This window comes from Phaseolus vulgaris, chromosome 9 (genome assembly GCF_000499845.2).
Source record: "Phaseolus vulgaris cultivar G19833 chromosome 9, P. vulgaris v2.0, whole genome shotgun sequence".
In the NCBI taxonomy this organism is placed as follows: domain Eukaryota; kingdom Viridiplantae; phylum Streptophyta; class Magnoliopsida; order Fabales; family Fabaceae; genus Phaseolus; species Phaseolus vulgaris.
This window is the reverse complement of record NC_023751.2, coordinates 29,246,329-29,260,464: the sequence shown is the minus strand read 5'-3', so window position 1 is coordinate 29,260,464 and position 14,136 is coordinate 29,246,329. Positions and strand designations below refer to the sequence as shown.

Below are 14,136 nucleotides of genomic sequence, written 5' to 3'. Positions count from 1 at the left end.
AAGAAGAAAAACTTCTCTAGTTACATGTCAATTATAAACAAATAACTTATTCTTCTTGCCCGGGAATTTTTAAGGACTATTGTTTAGTTTACATTTCTATTTTTAAGGACTATTGTATTTTCTTAAAATGATTTTCAACCAGTACAAGTGAGTATTACTCTAACTAACCCCAGGTTAGACAGAGATGATAGCTTGCAAATAAAGGCTGAAAGAATACCTAACTGATAATCCATTAACTATACTTCAAACACAAGGCCAGACATTCTTTGTGCATGATGCGAGAAAAAGACACATGCAAGTAGTTGACAAAATTCTCCAGGACTTGATGTCAAGCCTAGGAGAAGGGTTGTTATTCAGAAAAAAAAAACACTTTGACTCGGAAGAAAGTGTAGTGACCTAGAGAAAAAAAAACCTAGGATAGAGTATCTTGTTCTAGTGCAAAAGCTAAATTTCAAGGTCTTGCTCAAGATGCGCCTAAAGGACTCTGGAAAAATTCACACTTGAAGAGCATAAAATAAAGTTAACATCCTTGTGCAATTGTACTGTACTAACAAGCCATGAGCACTGTCCATAATTCAGTCAAACATGATAGGAACAAACATATGGAAATTGGCAGACACTTCATGAAAGATAACAAAGATTTTCACTAAAAGGCTTCCCCAATGCAGATTCCATAATCTTGTAGGCAAATTGAGAATGAGTAATATTAGGAGGTGTTGTAAATAATAAAAATTCTTATAAAAAAATATTCTCAATATCCCCATAGTAATTAGGAAAAAATATCTTCAGAATCTTCCTATTCTTTTCAGCATATTTTTATATCCTTTTCTAAAGGTTTTGGTTAATAAAAATAGAGATTATGGGTTTGTAATTGGTGATTGTTATCAATAAATAATTCTTTATTTTCTTACATTGTTCAAGTAAGGTTAATGGAATTGATTTATCCAAACATGGCTTTTAATTTCGGAAACAACTCCATGACTCTGAAAATTTTGAGACAACCATTTGACCACACTTACTACTTACCTATTTTCCATTTTAGTACAAGGCACCAAACCATACTTACCAGTCTACGAAATAAGTAAGTCCATGTAAGATAATGCACTGCATCTTGTTTATGACAAATGGTTCCAGAAATAATTTCAGCGTTAATGTGATCGTGCAAATGTTCCCTCAAACTACTCTCAACAGGAAAGGGTTCATACAAGAACTGCACAAAAGAGAAAACAATATTCTCAGCACATTAGGCTAATCATCAAAAGATAAATATAATCAACAGTCTCAATTTTGACCTTTTTATAGAAGCTCTTCTTGGGTTCATGAACAAGAATCACAGCTTTCCCATGTTGATCAAACTGAGGGCGTCCAGCACGACCCATCATTTGCAAAATATCGGTGATTGGAAAATCAACATACCTCTTTGCTTTTCCATCATAGTATTCTGTCCCCTGCAAAAGATGCAAAGTATTGTTGAAATAAAATTTTGAAGATAAACACCAAGTGAGATTCAAATCTTTTGTTCCATTTTCCTGTCAACATAATTGTGACTGCTCATTTTCCTGAGTTGTTAGTCTTTAATTGGTACACAGAAAGCTTACCAAATATCGTGTTCCTAACGGGTGGCTCTGGTTCACCTCACACATAGTAGAATATAATGAATTTGTATGTTGTGTACACACGTGTATAATGTATTCTTATTTACAATAAAGGAGAAACAACAATAATGAACAAAATACTAATAATGAGAAATGTTTGGTACGATATTTTCTTGTCAAATCAAATTGTATCTCCTCATTTATTGAAATTAAATCATATGCCAAACGTAATCAAATTATATATCTTACTATCAGAAATGTAAACTTCTTAAAATCTTAATTTAGAAGAATTATATTAGCCATTCTCTTGGAAATGCCTTCGAATATTTGAGTAAGACCTATGCTGAACACCATTCAAGGGAAAGTTTTTCAGGAAAGAAAATCTTATTTGATCAAAATCCAATTATAATTCAAAGCAAAGTGACTCATGAATGATAAGTAGTTAACAATCCAATAAATGAAAACCAAACAGGCTTGATACCAGAAAAGATAATTTCAAAATGATTGCAAACAAATAGTATAAAAGGAAACACCTACAACTATATCACCTTGATAATCACCAGATGAGCTGGAAGATTCACACCCCAAGCCAATGTGCTGGTACAAACCAATATCTGCATAAAAGTAACCAGTTAAGGCTTGTTAAATAAGTGTAACTTTTAATTTTTTTTTTTCTCAATACAGAAAATGACATGTCAATTTTTAAGGCATAAATGTATGCCTGAATTTTGTTGTTTCCAAAGAGTTCCTCAACCAGTGATCTGTCTTTGTCATTCAGTCCTGCATGATGTAATCCAATGCCAAATTGTAAAGTATGTCTAAGGTTTTGGTCGGAGACTTGAGACAGAACCATCTGCAGGGTTTCCTCAGGCAAACTAAGGAATTGTCTTGATTGTTCATCTGACGCGGCGAACTTGACTCACAAAGAAGAAAGATTAAAAACAGCACTTCATAATAGAATAAATACTATTTCTCACATGAAATTGAATCTGCACCTGAATCAGGTCAAGTGCAGTAAGTCTTGTCTGGCGCCGGGATGAGACAAATATAAGAACTGGTTTTGTGGGTGAATGTGTGCATATTGCAGCATATGCTGGTTTATTCATGCTGTTCATCCTTGGGCAATAATACTTTCCAGGATAACCCTATAAGAAAACCAAGTAATATTAACATGTTTGCAAAAAAATTATTATGAGTATGCAACAATTGGGGTTTTCTTCATAGGAGAAAACAAGTGCAGAATTGTTGCATGTGGAAACATAGACCTGCGTATCAAATTTCCATTCCTCTATTACCACCATTCACACTTCTACTAATCACACCCTATTTATAATAATAGATAGACAAAGAAACAGACATGTTAAGCCATGCTCTATCAGAAAGACCAAATCCACATGCCTGAATATGAACTTCCAGAGGTACAGGCCTCACACTTGGCTTGAAATTGAAGAGTCCAATTTCCTCAACACCTAACCAGTCAGCTAGATCACTGCATAGAGAGAGGTAAACAAGGAAATATAAGTTAATACAAAAAACTCCTTTTCTGTGCTCTTTCTCTCCCCACATTTACACATGCCAAGTTACTCACTATAAAGTCGCGAGTGCAAATGAAAATTAGTGTCGAGCACAAGATGATATACAGAAATTAGTGTCGAGAAGAAATTAAGAAAATGGAAAATGAAAATTATTTTATAAAAAAAAATTGAACTTAAATCTTCAGGAAAGTGGAGAGAAAGTAAACTTACCCAGCATTAGCCAGTGCTGTAGAAAGGCCAATAAATCGTACTGCTCGCTCTGTTTGGGATGATATATACCTCATCCTAGAAACAATAACCTAGAAACAGAAATTTCTGCAGTCATAACTATGTAGCTCAAAAAATAGTTACTATGCACAGAATATTAACACTAAGAATGCATAGCTTTCAGTTAGAAACATATATTATTAGAGAAAAAATGGTTACAAAAGCATAAATGAGATATCCTCCTTAAAGAAATGAGAAAACACATCCCACAAAGCACAAGAAAGACAACATGGAATAAACAAATTTTCTAAATATTTATACTCAAAGTACGTGTCCAAATACCAAAAGTGGAATGGATCCAATTTAAAGAATGTATTTGGGTTTGAAAATAAGATCACATAAAACTACCCAACAAAAATCAAAAGACCAAAAGAACATAAATGAATAAAATCAGGGAAACCCAATAGAGACTACAATTTAAACGATTCCCAATTACTTATGTTAGATGCATGGCAATTGCTTCCTGCACTCAATCAATTTTGACTCGCACCCAACGAAAAATTTAAAACTGCATTATGCCCTTTTCACATATTTGCTTACGGATTTCAATATCCGGAAGTCATTTTTATACATTCCGGATTTTGAAATCCGGAAGGTCATTTTCATATTTCATTTAAGCTTCTGGATGGTCATATCCGGAAGTGAATAATGAGTTCCGGATTGTAAATGGTGCTGAGGATTGAGATCAAAAACTCATTTATGTTTGCTTACGGATCTTGACATCCGGAAGGCCATTTATGTTGTCCAAATAAGCTTCTGGATGGTGAAATCCGGAAGTGACATATTAGTTCCAGATTTGTATATCCGGAACTTTGTAATTTGACTTATGGATATGAATTTCCGGAAGGCGAAAATTTAAAATTATTAAGGACAAAATGGACATTTTATGTGAGTGTGTTGGGTGCAGATCATAAATGATATGGTGCAGGGAGAATCAGCCTAGATGCATTTTACGTTATGGGCCTATGTCCATCTCTATGTAATGCAATGTATATTCCACATATGTTCCTTTGTTGTGCTTGATACACACAACACAAGGATTCCACCATATAACCTAGTTGAATCCTTGCTTTCCCATTAGACCCATTGAATCGCTACAAAATTTCTTTTTCTTCGAAAATCATATTTCTTTCTGAGTTTTGGCATTCTCTCATTGTTGTACCTCCTTTTCTAACTATTATTAACCATTTCCACCATTGCTGTTTCCCTTCACCGTCAGCTTTTTGATTGGGGACACCACAATCAAGCATCACCCTGCCAAGGTAACAACTAAACAGCTGGACTTGCAAACATCGGATCAAAATCTGGAACATGTGAAAAGTCTATGACTCTTTTATGTGATAATAAATCAGCTATTGGTATTGTTGACAATCCAATTCAGCATGACATGACCAAGCACATAGAGATAGATCAACACTTTATTAAAGAAAAATTAGATAATGGCCTTATCAAGTTATTACGCTTCTTATGTCCCATATAGGCTTCAATAAGCAAATTTGTTTACAAAAGGTCTTCCAACAAAACAATTTCAAGATCTCACATGCAAGTTTGGGGTGTTGATTCAGGAGAAAATATAGTCGAGAAGCTAACTAGGATATTGTAATTAATTACAAGTGTTTTGTTTGAAGATTCTAAAGATCTCTTTTGTAATCATTACTTTAGGCTTAGAGTTCTTTGTATATAAAGACTAATGTAATTTTTCATAGTATCAATTCAATAATATCTTTTCTCTCATAGTTGGTCTTTTTCAAGTGAAAGAATTTCTTACGAGACATTACCGAAACAAAAGAGATTGTTCAAAATGATCATCTCTAATTTTCATAGAGGATTCACAGTACCAAATATACTATACTGAAATAAGATAAAATAATGAGGTAGTCACAAGTATGTTGCCACCATTCATAAGAATATACCTCAAGGATTGGCCCACGATCTGCTCCCAATAAGTGAATCTCATCCAAAATCATAAGTCCAACCTATTGATCATTTGCATCAAGATTAATACGTGAAGTAGATGACATTAACATTTATATAGTTAGATAAATAATATCACATTTGATCCTACATAAAAGAAACAAGGAAGTAATTCATCAATACCAATAAAAGTGGTTGAGTTAGCTATTTTAATTAATAACATAAATTCAAATTATATTCTAGACACACCATAAGTATTTTTCAAATTTAGAAGGAATAATATTCTACTTTATTGTATTAATTATATGGCCATTGCACCTATAAATAACCTATTGGTTATTTTAAAAAATATGGACAACTAATTCTAAAGAGACAAATCCTTATGATTATGGGATTTTTTTCATATACATAAACCTAGCATTAATAGTAAGATACGACCGTTACAAAGAATAAAATTACAACAAGGATAAAATATAAGACTTCCCGAAATACATAATGAGCACCGCAGTTTTGAAACTCCCCCTCGAGCTAGTAAGTGTTCTCCATTACGAGCTTGGATATAACTTTTCAAAGTTATTGTCTAGCTTTTACTTGATAAAATATTTGTTCACCTCGATATATTTAGTTCAATCGTTCTTCCCAGGGTCGTGGGCTATACTAATTGCAGAGTTATTGTCACAACATAACCTCATAGATTCATCCCAATTTATCTTCTAGTCTTCCAATATAATCTTCCACCATAGAAGTTCACATATTCCTTGGGTCATTAATCGAAATTATGTTTTACCATTTGATCTAGTTACTACACTATGTTTCTTTGTTGTTCCAAGTCACTAGGTTTCCACCAAGGAAAATACAATATCCAATAGTTGATCTTCTATCCACGACAAACCCCGCATAATCTGCATTGGTATATGCTTTAAGATTTACACTCTAGTTTTGCTTGAATAAAATCCCTCTTCATGGAATCCCTTTTAAATACTAAACAATTCTAAGAGCAACTTGTAAACGTGTTTGCTTTGGTTAGTCCATAAATTGGCTGACTAGACTCACAACAAAAGCAATGTATGGCCTAGTGTGATAAGTATATAAGCCTACCCACAAGTCTTTACAATTCCTTATCCACGTCAATATCCTCTTTTACACTTCCCAACTTTATATTTAGATCATCTGGAGTACTAGTTGGTCCGCAGACTATCTTACCTGTTTCTTTAAGTCTATAATATACTTCTGTTGAGATATATAAATTCCTCTTTTGGAATGAACCAATTCAATCCCCAACAAATATTTATATCTCCCTGATATCTTATCTCAGCTTGTGGAAAGGCACTCAATGAACATCTGTTGTTCCTTTTTGTCATCCCCAATTATTATAATATCCTCTACATATACCAATAATATTGTTACTCCCACTGAAATTGAATGTTTGATAAATAAAATGTGATCCCCTTTTTGTTTGTAGCCCAAACTTGTCATAACTTTGGTGAATCTTCAAAACATGCTCTTGGGGATTCTTTTAGCCTATATGGAGCATTTCTTAGTGTTGGAGATCTCACCTTATAAACTGGTTTGATGAGATTGAGTTAGGCTTAAAGTTCACTTCTTAATATGGTATCAGAGTCATTTAAAGCCTATCCTAGCAAGAGTTTTGTTGGACTTATCAGGCAACCCACTATCGGATCGCTATCAGACCACCAATAAATATATTGTCCCACGCACGAGTTGTCACGCTCGGCGTGAGAGGGATGTGTTGGAGATCCCACATTGACTAAAGATTAGGACATTTTATAGCATATAAATGAGTGGAAACATCATCTTATAAATCGGTTTTATGAGATTGAGTTAGGCTTAAAGTCCACTTAGCTTGAAAACAGTTTGGGTAGAAACATGTCCTTCATAACTAGGGGACTATTAGGTCTCCATGTAAGAATACATTCTTCACAGTAAACTCTTGCAAGACCTAATCATAATTTGTTGCTAATGGCAATATTGCCCTAATTGTCATCATAGAAATCGTGGCAAATGTCTCCAAGTAATCCACTCCATTTGTTTGAGTGAATCCTTTGACCACTTACTGTGCCATGTAATATTCAATGGTTCCATCAATCATTCAATGGTTCCATGAATCTGATACTTTATTACATTTACGCATTTGCACCCTATTAGCCCAATTGGTAAGGTGACAAGTTCCCATGTCATATTCTTGTTTCCTTTTCCTGTTAGATAATGTTTTAGATGTTGAAGAAGGTGTTGTTGTAGACTTTAGCTATGTGAGAAAGGTTTTATGCGAGAGAATTTTTCAAAGGATAGTAAAATTGGTTGAGGTTAAAGTGTTTGTTCAGTGCATGTTCTAGTTCCCTTTCTAAGGGCAATAAGAAGGTCTGAATTTTGATTCACCTGTGTTGCTGAATTTTCAAAGACAAACTCACCAGAATTATTGAAATTTATAGGATTAAAAGGAGTTACCACATGTAGTGATGGTGGGTTGGATTCTTAAACATAGGCAGATTTTGGAATGGCCTATCCTCTCATTTGGTAAACCAAACTTTTCCCAAATTTTCCACCATCATTAGGTTCAGGTTTAAGTGCAGGTCATGTTGCTAGTTTATGAGGCTCAGGTGTAGGTCTTGCTTCTAGTTCAAGAGGTTCAAGTGCAAGATCTGTCCTTTTCTCAGTTTCAAGTACAAATGCAAAATTTCGAAGCTTGAGAAACTCATCTTCCTCTCTTATATTCTCCCCCTCCTCTCTTACATTCTCCCCCTAAATATGAGGCTCCTTGAAGTAGCCTTCTTGCTCGTTAAAGGTGACATCCCTTGACACAAAATCTTTTTATTACCACATTGAGACCAAAAGAAAAGAAAAATGTATCGAAATATGTTAGGGAACACATACATGTGGGCTTCTCCAATTTACTATAGAAAGATTTGACCCTTTCTATCTATTCGTGATTTAGCTGAAGAAAAATTCTTCACCTTGTCTATTAAAAATTTGTGTTTGCCCTTGCCCTTTTCTGAGAGCCTCCTTTTTGCTCACATTCTGGACTTGGGCCTTCTTTTTTCACCATTCTCTGCTTGGGATTTTTCCATGTAATTTCCAGCATTTCTCCTTTGTATGGTGTCGCTTGTTGCAGTAAGTACATCAAACCTTCTCAAGTTTTTTCTTTCATATTGAGAACCCCGCTTTATCTCTGGTTAAGAATCATGGTTGTTCCACCATCAGACATCATTGGTGACCTTTCAGTAGTTAGGGTCTCCAACATCAGTCTTCTCATGATCTCTTCACTTTGGATAATAGCTATGACTTCATTAAGCCCTGGGACTTTCTCTCTTAACAAGATTTGTATTTGGACCTAATCATATTTAAGATTTAGGCCTACCAAAAAATCATACACTTTATCTTATTCAATATACACCTTAATAATTGTTGAGTCTTTTGAACACTTTGCTTTTATAACGTGTTAGCGGTCCAATTCCATTCACAAATATTTGATTCTATTGGCATATTCTATAAATGATTTGTTTACCTATTTGGCAGCCACAGTTTTCACCTTTACATCATCGATTTGAATAGCATCCTTGACCTTAGAATAGGTTTGTTCTACTGCATCAATAATTTCCTTTGTTGAATTAAGAAACTTGCAGGTATCACTAATTTCTAGGACCATAGAATTCCATTGCCATGCCATGAACATGGAGTCTTCTTCATCTCATCTCATGATTTGAACTTAGTATCATTTTCATCACGGGCATTATAAAGTGACTGACCTTTCCTTTTCCTTTCAAGATAGTCCTAATGAGTGGAGACCATTTGAGATTATTCTTTCCATTTAACATATTAGAGATCTCACATCGACTAGAGATATATATATGTCATAGTATATAAATGGGTGCACACCTCAACTTATGTGTTGGTTTTGTAAGGTTGAGTTTGGCTTAAAGTTCACTTCTTAATATGGTATTAGAGTTATTTAGAGTTTATCCTAATGAGGGTTTATCAGGATCACCCGCTAACAGGCCACTATCGGACCATCAATAAATAAATATATAGTCTCACGTACAAGTTGTCAGGTCTAGGCGCGAGGAAGATGGGTTAAAAATCTCACATCAACTAGAGATAAGGACATTTCATAGTATATAAGTGGGTGCAAACCTCACCTTTTGAGCCAATTTTGTAAGGTTGAGCTAGACTTAAAGTCCACTTCTTAAGATAACCAATAGGCATAATGAACATTCTGCAATTCTCTAGGTGTTTAGGATCTATCCCCAGTTTCCAGACCATAATCACAATCTTAGCCATCATAGACGGGTGCAATTACATAAGGGTGGATTGCACAGCAATGAAGGTTGTGATAAAACACAATGTTGTGTAGCAATGAAGATGTTGTTCTAGGATTACGGTTAGAGGCTCCCAATGATCAGGAGCTCCAATAATCTCAAATTTAGAAGGAATAATATTCCACTTTACTATATCAATTATAAAGTCATTGGGCCTATAAATACATGAACCTAATGGTTATTTTAGGAAATATGAACAATATGAACAGTTAATTCTAAGGAAACAAATCCCTATAATTATAGGATTGTTTTTAAATACATAAACATAGTATTAATAGCAAGACATGACAATTATAAAGAATAAAATTACAGCAAAGATAAAATATAAAAAAATCCTAAAATACACAACAATCATCACGATTATAATAGTATTAAATGCATTAAGCGTGGATGCACCTACCTTTCATAAGAAATTAGAGATTACCTAACAACTAGACTTCACAATAAATTAAGGATATAAAAGAAATTAAAAAATTAGTAAATTTGAAAATAAATCAATGTTTCTCATTATTAAGACTAAAGAAAAAACATTTTGTTACTTATATAAAAATCCAAGGTAGTATAACAAGTCCACAAACTTTGAAGTCGTATATGGATTCACCTTTGTGACATAACTACGGGTATGCCAATTACGACTAATTCCATCCCACTTTTCAGGAGTAGATATGATGATATCGGCTGACAAAAGAGCCGTCAAATCAGGAGTATAATCTCCAGTCATTTCAACCTGATGAAAGGCATGATATCATTACCACCAATACCATGTACATTTTATACATATTTTTTTCTCCTTAAAAACATTAGTACCATTTTTTTCCTTAGTTGAGAGACAAGACGCTTTTGCCAATCACTCATTCTTTCCCTAACAATAGCTTTCAAAGGAGCTATGTAAATAACCTGCTTGTTCATACAGAAAAGTAGGTTATACATTTCATAAGATAATGTGCAATGAAGGTAAGACATTATGTATTTGTTAATGAAATTATCAAATATTATCAATAATGAAAAAATTTCACAACGTACAGATAAAGTTTGATGTTTGTTTCTACAATTAATAAAATGTAATCTACAATGTTGCTATTCTTTCACTTAGTCTCAAGACAGTACATAAGTAAGCACCTTAAGTTGCTATCAAGAGCAATCACCTTAGGCCCATGCTCTTTCTCAAAATGCATTAACAAATTTGAGTACAAACCTTCATATCAGGCTGAGTATTGAAAAGACGAAGCATAGCAAGCTCAGCAGATATAGTTTTTCCACTTCCAGTTGGAGCTCCTAACAGAACATTATTGTCTGTGTGATACAAGGCATGAAAAGTCTGCCCAAGTCCAATAAAGACGTAACAGAACAGTCTTAAAATGTTGTTTATGTATTTAAGCCCACAGTGCATAACCTAACAAACTTTGCTGTACATAAAATAAAACATACCTGTGTTTGTATAGGATTAAAATGTGAAAATTTATACAATGCTTCATAAGAATTGTTTCCAAGAGAAGACACAGGAAGAGGTTTTAAATCAAGGAGTTCTGTGTGAGAAGTCCGAGCCTAAAAAAGATATTTTCAAGTGAGAAACAAACTACCAAGAGCAGTTGCAATGCAATAGACTAGAAGAGAAAAAAATAAAGAAATGAACTCTGTTATACCTCTGGCAATGGTAAATTGTGAAAAGTAATAGTGTAGAATGCCTCAGCATGAAGCCATGAATCAGAAACAGCATGGATGTAATATTGTGGAGGATGTGGTTCAAATATAGGTACAGTGAAGGAAAGCTTGTAAGGTTCACCCCTAGACATCCTCTTTGTCAACGTAAAGAGTTCCGAGTGGTAGATGTGATCATTCTCAGAATCCTGCTTGAAATGGTTGATCATGCATTCATTTGGAGTTAACAAATAACAAAACATATCAAGTTAAAAAGTTTATTACGTAAGGAAAAAGCTACATTACAAGCTTCCACATTCTTGCATCACTAAATATTGGAAAGCCACCTTAACTGGGAATTTCACATCTGATAACAGATACTAGGAGACATCTGCCAGTTTCAAATGTTTATATATATAGATACAATTAGTTTAGATCTAACAGAGCTGTAACTAACGTTCAAAAATTTGTGACTCTAAACAAATCTAACAGCTAACTAACTTGCTTATCGCATCCAGAAATATTTAACAGAAGTTACAGAACACAAGCAACAGACTGCACATGCACATGCACATGCAGTATAGTCTAACATTACTAATCAAGATAAGGTTTCCTGTAGGTTGTCATGTATTTGTAACTAGGATTGGAGTCCCTTATGAGCATTCCTTGATTCCATTCACCTCTCCTTCTCACCCATATAAAAGGATTTGGCCCCTTTAACTTCTGGGGCTTTTTTTTTTTTATCTTAATAACCTCTTGCAGAAATTCAAAATATCCCTTTTGGCCTGATCTTATCTTTGCCCAGTGGTATTTAATAAAAGCAATAGTAATTACTTGGAACAGGTGCATAGGCATTATAATGCTCCTCCTTGTCATATGTGTGTGCTGCTCAGAATATGTTTCCCACCTGCTCGTACATTGTTGTGCTGTAGTCTCTTTATACTTATTCAGCATTTTCAGTGAATGTTGTGTGTGCCCTAAGTCCCAGAAACAATAATTGATTATATGTTTCAAGGAATTGGAAGAAGTAAAGAGACCCAAGTTTTGTGCAAATCTGCTCCATATGCTACAAGTGTTCCTTTGATAGAAGGAATAACTCTGGTACTTTTTAAAGGAGGTTCTTTGGCAACTCACCTGATTTGGTTTAAAGGGTGTTTCACTATAAGTTACATTGAGCAACTGGGAAGATGTGTTCTCCGTTTAACTCTATATTCCTAGTTGTTTTCTGTTTTGTTTAACTATATTTCTAGTTGCTTTCTGTTTTGTTTAACTCTATATTTCTAGTTGTTTTCTGCTTTGTTTAACTCTATATTTCTAGTTGTTTTCTGTTTTGTTCCTTTTGTATAGGAGGATTACTCATCCTCTTTCTCTTTGAAATTCTCCCTTTACTTAAATTAATTTCTCCTCCATAACAAGTGTTCAGATTTTTAAACAAAAATCAAGGAATTACAGAGTTATGCATCACCATAGGAAAATTTATTTCACCTCTACCAAAATCCACCAACGTTGAGCAGTACCATGAAAACGATCTTTCCAAATGAAAACAGGCGTAATGACCAAATCAACCTGAAAATAACAAGTGATTGTGTATAACTGGATGTCAAGACTACTTTATATGATGAAACGATGAAAAAATTGTGAAACTAAGCACTCTGGAAAGATATTCATCATTGTAAAATACCTTCAATACAGTTCTGGTAATTGGACTCACAGTTGCTGATAATTGAAGTGATGGAAAATACCCTAGGTTTTGCTTGACCAACTAAAAAGGGGAAGGCATAAGAAAATAATAATCATTTCTTCAGCATCTAAACCAACCTCTAAGGAAACCTTTCAACATTATCCTACTAAAAGGTACATACCCTTCCTCCTGGTGCATACCGAATTAATGCCCCAATGTCTTTCTCCTCCATCTCAAACAAGCGATCTAGGTCAGCTCCACGTTCTTCAAGCTTCCGCAATATCTATGAACCAAAAAATAATATTACATACACCAATATGAAATATTATATTTTAGCTAGAAAATTTAGTGAAAAAAAAAATAGTTGAGAGCAAACTTCTGCAGAAAGGTCCTTGTCAAATTGTCTAAGAGGATGTTGATGTGGCCAAACTTGACGATCCACAGCTTTGCTATACTCCAACATAAACAAAGACATCTCACACCAACCTCTTCGTAAGCAAATCTCAAATAACGCCCGTGTTATTCGAGCCAAGCTTGCACTAATATATGCAGCATCGGATATCAAAGAAAAAGAATCTATTGAACCTCGAGATATGTACAACTGCAAACAACAAAAAGCCATATCTTATTCATTCAATTAGTCAGGTATCCTAACTGGAAAATAAAGTCAAACTCACGAACAAGACCTGAATCAAGATGGAAATCTTTCCATGTTTATTGGAAGGACCACCCTTAATTTCTAATGGACATGATGAGCGTGCCAACGTCTCTAGCTCATTTTGTTCTTCTTCTCGAACAGCAATATTCTCAAATTCAGAAGAATGTGCAATCATGTTAATCACCTAGAGTGACAAAAGGTAAAAAGAACATAAGAAAAAAAAAATGCTGATAATAGTAATATATGAATGTCATTTAGAATGGATGCATGTTTTCATATGCTTATGGCAAAGAACAGACTAAGATACATTAAATAACTAACCACCAAAATACACACCTTCCCCAATCTTCTGGGAAAAAGGCATATAAAATGAACAATAAATCATTACTTTTATTGTACGAGAATACCTTTTTTATTGGGAAAATTTATGAGAGAAAATAATTGAGCACAAGAGGCAGACTCAGGTATAAGCTATCATCCTTTGATATAGTAATGAACAGAACACTAGAAAATG

At 34.1% G+C, this 14,136-nt stretch overlaps 1 protein-coding gene across 1 annotated transcript in view; it reads right to left on the bottom strand.

The window, feature by feature from the left end:
- LOC137820235 (DExH-box ATP-dependent RNA helicase DExH14) overlaps window positions 1-14,136 on the bottom strand; it is a 34,841-nt gene that overhangs the window by 6,927 nt on the left and 13,778 nt on the right. Inside the window, exons 23-40 of the mRNA XM_068624195.1 lie at window positions 13,651-13,806; window positions 13,341-13,565; window positions 13,146-13,247; window positions 12,965-13,045; window positions 12,769-12,849; window positions 11,289-11,492; window positions 11,074-11,190; window positions 10,841-10,963; window positions 10,453-10,542; window positions 10,247-10,372; window positions 5,311-5,373; window positions 3,341-3,429; window positions 2,994-3,084; window positions 2,591-2,740; window positions 2,317-2,508; window positions 2,144-2,209; window positions 1,293-1,448; window positions 1,067-1,210 (exon numbers count right to left, since the gene is read on the bottom strand). Coding sequence (XP_068480296.1) covers window positions 1,067-1,210; window positions 1,293-1,448; window positions 2,144-2,209; window positions 2,317-2,508; window positions 2,591-2,740; window positions 2,994-3,084; window positions 3,341-3,429; window positions 5,311-5,373; window positions 10,247-10,372; window positions 10,453-10,542; window positions 10,841-10,963; window positions 11,074-11,190; window positions 11,289-11,492; window positions 12,769-12,849; window positions 12,965-13,045; window positions 13,146-13,247; window positions 13,341-13,565; window positions 13,651-13,806 — 2,256 coding nt within the window. The remainder of the gene's footprint in view (window positions 1-1,066; window positions 1,211-1,292; window positions 1,449-2,143; window positions 2,210-2,316; window positions 2,509-2,590; window positions 2,741-2,993; window positions 3,085-3,340; window positions 3,430-5,310; window positions 5,374-10,246; window positions 10,373-10,452; window positions 10,543-10,840; window positions 10,964-11,073; window positions 11,191-11,288; window positions 11,493-12,768; window positions 12,850-12,964; window positions 13,046-13,145; window positions 13,248-13,340; window positions 13,566-13,650; window positions 13,807-14,136) is intronic.